Below are 8115 nucleotides of genomic sequence, written 5' to 3'. Positions count from 1 at the left end.
TGAGACTATGGCCCCTAGCTGCCCTTTAGATCTGGAATTGAACCCACACCTGTGGTTTCCAGCCAAACAAAAGACAGGAATATGAGTTGAACATTTACCTCAAGTAGATACACGCCTTGGAGAGAACAATCATGGGAGAAAGAAGGGCCGCTTATGCACAGGGAGACAGCTCAGGGTGCAGGAGAGTATAGAGGGATGGACACTGGGAAGAGGTAACTATGGGAGGAAGTGGGAGGGGAACTGTTGTATTGTGGTAAGCTGTGGTCAATGTCATGAGACAAAGTATATGTGAACCTCTGTATGGAAAGTAAATTTGCTCTGTAAACCTTTACCCAAATCACAATAAAAAAGAAAAAAAAGAAAAGAAAAGAAATATAAATAGAAAAAGAGGGGGCAAATCTCCTACAATATCTGAGGAGGGAGTATTAAGTGAAAAGACCTACAGTAAAAGAATAATAAAGAAAAAAATAAGAAAAATGAGAAAATGAAAACCATAGATGGGAAGAACCAAAAGAAAGAAAAAAGATTGGAATAAGGAAAAGGGAAAAGGAAGGGAAGACAAAAAAAAAAAAAAAAAAAAAACCTAGAACCTGTGAAGGGAAGGAAAAGAATTAAAATTAAAATTTAAAAAAAAGGCTAATTTAAAACCAAACAAACAAAAAATTCAGGGGTGGCAGGGCAGGGCACCTAAGCCCCAGCAGAGCACAAAGACTGGGATAGAATTCCTGCTGGTCCAGAAGGTGGGTGGAGGTGGGGTATGGCTGCTCTTCCTTTTACCAAGAGGTTGTGGAGGATAAGAGTAACAAAGGGAATAGCACACCTTTCCAGTCTTCAGCCTCCAGTGTGGTGGCCTGTGCTGTCCTTTCCTAGCAGAACTTATTCTCAGGTTGCTGGGATTAGAATGATCCTGGTTTAAATATCCAAAATGGCCATACCGCTTGTGAACATTCAAAATGGCTGCACCCTCTGGACAACTGAAAGTCCACAGCTCAATTTGCCTCCTTCTTTGCTGTTTCCCTTTTCAGTTGTCAGTCACCTGTGCAGTTATTCATGCAGCCCTTGGCAAGCAGGGCTTATTTTTAGGTTATTGCCCAGGTCTTAATACCACTTGTAATATTCAAATTGGCCGCACCATCAGGAAAGCTGACAGTCTGCAGCTCCATTTGTCTCCTTACTCACTGTTTTCATTGAGATCCTTCTACTAGTTGGTATTTAATCCACCTCTGTATCCTTCCTTTCAAAGCTCATGGCTCTAGGACTATCTTCTGTACCTGTGTCAATTGGTTTCTCTTTTCTTTGTTGAAGAGCGTCTGTGTAGCTTGTCCGTCTATTCTGCCATCTTACCAGAAGGCTCTCCAATAATATCAGAGCATTATTTAAAAATGATCAGGATTAACTAATTTGAAAATAAAAACAAAAACAAAATTTTTCTGGACAGAAAAATGAATCTAAACCAAGTAACTCAAATAATTTTACAAAAGCAAACACACACACCAATCTTTCTTTTGTCCAGATGAGTGATGAATTTCAAATAACCTAATATTCTGATTAAAAAAATTACCATCTATACCCAGTTGGAGTTACAATACAATTAGACAGTTATACTGACAATTTTTTGATATGCAAAAAAACACTTGAATATACTTTAGGACTTCAGAATAATAACTATAAATGTAATTATGTCAATAATAAAAGTTTTGGCTAATTATGGGTTCTCATTGATAGAAAGTCAAACAATCTAGGTTTCACAAAATTTTAACATCATGAATTTGTTGTTGTTTTTAGATGTTATCGCATAGGCTCCAATTCATAGCAACCCTATATGCAAAGAATGAAACATCAGACAATGTTTCACTGCTATCATAAGGTTTTCTGTGGCCAATTTTTTTAGAAGTGGATGGCCCCTCTGTCTTCCTAATATGTGTTAGTCTGTAAAGTCTGCTGAAAATTACCTTCCATGGGTGACCCAGCCAATATTTGAAATGGCATAGCTTCCAGCTTTACAGCAACACACAAGCCACCACAGAATGACAAACTGACAGACGAGTGGTGAATCGTGAATTTAGGCAATAAATATTATTATAAACGCACATATATCTGTACACTGATATTCTTTTAACAATTCAAGATTCTAGCAAGATCATGCTTCTGCTTTTAGATAAATAAGAAATACAGATTACTCAATAATCAAAGTAAATCTATTTTCCTTTAATCTCATTTCATTTTCTGACCCCACCCTGATGTACTGAATGGGTCAGGGCATAAATACAACAGGCTTATTCCTGCCTTTGTGATTATGAAAGCCTTTTTCACCAAGGAAGAAGGCCCTTGTTTCAGTGCTTTGCCTAACTAAAGTCTATCATCCTTCAAGGCCAAGGTTATGTCCTTTTCCCCTACAAAAAGTTTTCTATATTGATCAAGTCCATGATAAGCCACTCTCCACTGAATATCTCTGCAATATGTATTATTTGTGACACTCTTCCCCCACCTGCTACTGGATAAGCTCCTTAGAGAATGATGGTGTTTATTCTTCTTACATCCACTGTCTATGAACATTAAGCACTGAGCACACATCTATTGATTCATGTCTGTACTAACAAGTGAAGTATCAACTCCATTAATTTTATACCTTCCTATTACTTCATTGTCTATGAACATAACCTATTTAATTTTTCCTTAGGCAATAAAGCTAAAGACTGAAATTTATTTTAAATCCACCTCATTTATAGATATATTTTAGCTATCAATATAAGCAATGTAAAACTGTTCAAACACAGTCTTAGTAACAAGCCTAGTATCTCCCCTTTTAATTTACTCTGCAAACAAAATCCAAAACCACATTTACCTCATTTTCTCCAGGCTGAAGACTCCTAAGATCACCCAATTCAGTAACTAATTTTTCTGTCCTATCCTAAGCTATACGGCTTTTTGTGTTTGTATTTCTGAAAATGGCAATCTACAATTTTACCTGAAGACAGCCCCCATTTGAATCATATTAATTTTGCTTTCATCTTAGTTATTTTTTAAAGGTCTATATACTCCCCCACACAAAATTATTTTTTTCTGTAATATTTCCTTAATTTTCAGGAAAAGTGTACATATTAAAATCTAAGCATATGATCCAAACTGTACCAAGATATTTGAAATGATTTTTTTTCCCCAAATTAATCACTGGGGTTTATTGAGTGATTATATGTCACCAAAGGAGCTCTGGTAGCATAGTGCCTAGGCACTTTGCTAACCAGAAAGCTGGTGGTTCAAATCCACTAGACACTCCTCAGAAGGAAGGCTGGGCAATCTACTTCCATAGTGATACTGCCTCAGAAACCCAAGGAAGGGTTGCTACGAGTTGGGTCTGACTCCACAGCACATAACAAAAACAACAACATATGTCACCAAACAGGCAACATCCAAAGCAGAAAAGTGAAAGGTTCTCCTTTAAATGGTTGAAATGCTGGGTTTTTTAAATTTTTTTTAAGGAATTAAAATTTTCCAATAAGAAAGCTATAATGATTGCATCTGAGATATGTCCTATAGAGTTGCTATGAGTTGGGTTTTACAAAGCAGAGATCTTTCTGTAATTGGTTTTGTAAGTATACTTGTTTGCTAGAAATTAGTAGAGACTAGTATGGTGAGTCAGAAAGAACTTTTAACTCTCAAGTTGTACTTTTCAGAAAGTTTTATGGTTAGAATACTTTGAAAATTCCCTATATTGTCTCTCAATCTTCGACCCTGGCATGAATGACCATTTTGATTTCTTTTTTTCAGAATGGTTTTGTGCCTGACAAAAATGGCCATTAATTTTTAGCTAATACATTAATTTATATGTGAAATTTTTTTTATTACTAAAATGTATTCTAAACATTTATGCATATATCTGATGTTTCCTAAGCCACATTATCCCAGGAATAATTCTTCAAATTTGTTGCCATCTATTTGTAGAAATCCCAGATTATTCATCCATTGCTTTTTTCTAAAAAGGAAACTCTACCAAGCTTAATTGCTGTATGGAAAATGAGTTTTCTCTGTAAACCCTCATCCAAATCACAACAAAACTTTAAAAAAAAAAAAAATGAACCTCTACCAAGCTCATCAAATTAGTCATCTTGAAAACCCTTCACATCTCGGAAACACAAACAGATGAAGGGCAAAATGGCAGATTATATGGATGACACCATTAATTCACTATTAACACAAACTTCACTCTTTGCATAGCCAACAATATTACTGCCTATGTTTCTGATTTTAAATGTTGAAGATTCTTATGTCCAGCCACAGGTGTTTTGACCTAATTATTTGCAGAAACTGCTAGTACACATGCACTCTAAATTTTTTATCTTTTAACTTGTACTTAGACTTTTATTACAACCCTACTTAGAACTGAAGTACAGGTCCCTAGTGGCTGAGGAATGGAAAATATTAAGAAACAGAAAAATAAATGTCTTAGAATTACACATATTCTTTAAAACTCAATATTCTGTTCTTGGAAATGATTCTTTTTTTAAGGGAAAACAAAAGGCGAAGGAACCTAAATTTACCATCCATAATTAAGAAGAAAAGCTTTTCTTTCCTTTGTGCTGACTACCTATGGTCCCCAGGGTAGCTTACCAGGCCTTTGTCCTGCAGGCACATCATCAGGGCGCACACATCACCTGTTGCCTGATGATTTACCAGCATCATTGCTTCATCTTCTGAAATTGCTTTAATATCTTCTCCCCATTCCATCACTATAAAAACAAAGTTTCAAAGCTGTCATTTTAAAGATTTTTACATCACTAGAAACCTTGTATTAGACAAAATGGTTTACATAATGATGATACATCATCTAGTTAAAATTTCTGAAAGGCTCAGAACAACGTTTATTTCCTACAAAAATCAGAAAATTGATATAACATTGTATTGAGCCTCCAGATATTCATTAAAATGTAAAACTGTCTTACTTTTTGACCTAGAAATTCTACTAGGAATTTATCCTAGAGAAACATCTGTCCAATAAACAAAGATACATGTACAGAGGATGTTTACCACAATTTATATGTGCAACAACAGATTAGAAAATTATGCTATAATAATATAAATCCATTAAAAGCACTTATTATCTAACCCAGAAAACGACATATTATTAAGTGAACAAAGCAAATCCCAAAACAGTATACACAGTATGATCCATCTTTTAGATGAAGTCATATAATTTATGTTAGTTATACATTGAAAAAAATCTGGAAGAATGAATTCCAAACTATTAATACTGATTATCATTAAGAAGTGGTTCCCAGAGCCATTGAAATTCTATTTTATGATAAAATATTCAAATATTACAAACATATGTAAGCATAGTTAATTTTTAAATTAGAAAACAAAGATGGTCAATAAAAATAAAAACATGTCCAGATGAAAAGTCATTGCACCAAAACATGTATATACAGTCCAGGGAAATTAATGGTGGTTCTATGTATTTTCCTCACTTTTATGGCAAATTTACTTCACAGAAAAAAGCTGAAAGTGAGTTTTCAAATATCAGGATTTGGTAACAAGAAGCTTCTAGGTTCCCCAGTCTCAGCTGAATTATAAATCAGAGACTGATCCTATATAAATCAGTGTTCACTTTTACCCCTCATCTCACTCACTGATATAAAGAAAGAAGTTAAGCCACCTGTGTGGAAGAGTTCTGGATAAAATAGGCATGGGGGGATGGGAGGCCCACTTGCTTCCTCTCATACAGCCACCTTCTTTTCCTTCTCACTCCCCACAGCCACTCCAAGACAGCAGAGCTCCTCATAATATAGGGGAACACCTCATAAGAATTCATTTTAGAAAAGGATTCTGCTGATTTATTTCCTGCTATTAAAACCCATTTAAGCAAGAGAGCTATTAATTCATTTTCAGGATCTTAAATTTTTTAATCAAGAAATTTTCAGCTGAACTTAACATATATTAAGTTGTGATATATATTTGCAAAGTAAGGCATTCCAATTACTGCATCATGTATCACCAGTACTGTACTCAAATGGTTTACAACAAATGTTAAAAGAAAAAAAAAGCACTTTATTATTTTTAAAAGAATGAGACATAGAAACAACACTAAGGGAACTTAAATGTGATGTTTGGTGATTCTAAGGAATAGAGTTTGTTATGGATAGAATTATGTCCCTCCAAAATATGTGTTGTAAATCCTAACTCCTATACCTGTGGTTATAATCCCATGTGGGAATGGGTTTTCTGTGTTATGTTAATGAGGTAGTATTAGTGTAGGATGTATTTTGAGTCAATATCATTAGAGATATGAAAAGAGCAGGTTGAACAAGCAGAGATGGGGGTAGATAGATGCCAAATCACATGAAGGTCACCAAGGAACAAAGAAACAAAGACCTTGCCCCAGAGTCCTCAGAGAGCAAAAGACTTCCCCTAGAACCCAGTGCCCTGAACTGGGTTCTAACATCCTAAACTGTGAGAAAATGTATTTCTGTTTGTTGAAGCCACTCACTTGTAGTATTTCTGTTATAGCAGCACTAGATAACTAAGACAGAAGTAAAACACTGGGAAAGCTCAGCATCTTGAAAAATACAACAGCATAACTTTCCTTCAGAGTGGTCTTCCCATTTGCCCCATGTTCCTAACTTAGTTTAGCTGAAAAATCAACTTTACTGAAACAAAGCTGCTGTTGTTGTTATGTGCCATCGAGTCGGCCCCGACTCATAGCGACCCCTCCTTGGGTTTCCGAGGCAGTATCACTATGGAAGTAGGATTGCCCAACCTTCCTTCCGAGGAGTGGCTGGTGGGTTTGAACTGCCAGCCATCTGGGTAGCAGTCAAGTGCTTTTAGCAACTATGCTACCAGAGCTCCTTCTGATATATCATATATTGCTACAGGGAGTATAAACTGGTACAATATTTTTGAAAGTTAATTTGGCAATACATGTCAAAATTAAGAAATGCACAAACCTTTTTACCCAACAAATTTACTTTTAGGACTTCATCTTATAGATATATTCATTTATGTGCAAAATGACATTTGTATGAGGCGACTCATTGCAGCATTGTTTATAAGAGCAAAGAAGAAAACAACTAAAGGGGGAGCTAGCTAAATAAATTATGATATACCTATGCAGTGGAATATCATGCAACCCTAGAATTTATATCCTAAAATGGAATGATATACTGTAAGGAATAAAAGCAAGTATAGAACAGTGTGAAGAATACTACCAGCTGGGTTTTTTTTTTTTTTTTTTTTAATTCTATTGTGATTTGCGTGAAAGTTTACAGAGCAAATTCATCTTCTATACAGCAGTTCATATACACTTTGTCTCATGACACTGACCGCAATCTCCCACAATGCAACAGCTCTCTTCCCACTTCCTCCTCATAGTTACTTCTTCCCTGTGCCCTTCCCTCCTATGCACTCCTGCCCTCCAAGCTGTCTCCCTGTGCGTATACAGCCCTTCTAGTCTCTCATGATTGATCTCTCCAAGGAGTATATCTACCTAATATAAATGTTCAGATCATATCCCTATCTTTTGTTTGGCTGGAAGCCACAGGAGTGGGTTCAATTCCAGACCTGCAGGGCAGCTAGGGGACATAGTCTCAGGGGTTCCACCAGGCTCTATCAGACCAGCAAACCTGGTTTCCCTTTTTTTTTTTTTTAATGATTTTGAGTTTGTTCCACATTGTTTTCCCACTCTATCCAGGATCTCCTATGTAGATCCCCCTCTGAGTGGTTGACAATGGTAGCAGGGTACCATCTAGTTCTTCTGGTCTCATAATCATATAGGCTGAGGATCACTTGGTGTACCAGTCCCTTGGAATAATTGTTTCCATGTATCTTTGGTTTTCTACATTCTTTCTTCTTTGCTCTGGATGAGGAAAGACCCATCGTTGCATCTAGATGGCTGCCTCTAAGCTTTAAGATCTCAGTTGCTACTCATTCAAGTAGGATGTGGAATAATATTTTGTATAGTATGTTATGCCACTTGAGCTTGATGTCCCTTGTGAACATGGTCACAGCTGGTTTTTTTTTTTTAAATTTTATTTTGATTTGGGTGAACATTTACAGAGTAAATTCACTTTTCATACAGCAGTTCACATATACTTTGTCTCATGTCATTGACCAAAATTTACA

General features: G+C 35.9%; 1 protein-coding gene across 1 annotated transcript in view; it reads right to left on the bottom strand.

The window, feature by feature from the left end:
- Window positions 1-8115, bottom strand: part of LPGAT1 (lysophosphatidylglycerol acyltransferase 1) — a 153072-nt gene that overhangs the window by 103477 nt on the left and 41480 nt on the right. Inside the window, exon 2 of the mRNA XM_007952845.2 lies at window positions 4609-4727. Within this exon, the coding sequence (XP_007951036.1) occupies window positions 4609-4727 (119 nt within the window). The remainder of the gene's footprint in view (window positions 1-4608; window positions 4728-8115) is intronic.

This window comes from Orycteropus afer, unplaced genomic scaffold (genome assembly GCF_000298275.1).
Source record: "Orycteropus afer afer isolate SDZICR_OR568_19922 unplaced genomic scaffold, OryAfe1.0 scaffold00013, whole genome shotgun sequence".
Classification (NCBI taxonomy): domain Eukaryota; kingdom Metazoa; phylum Chordata; class Mammalia; order Tubulidentata; family Orycteropodidae; genus Orycteropus; species Orycteropus afer.
Note: the sequence above shows the minus strand (reverse complement) of the source record. Positions and strands in the feature narration are given on the sequence as shown.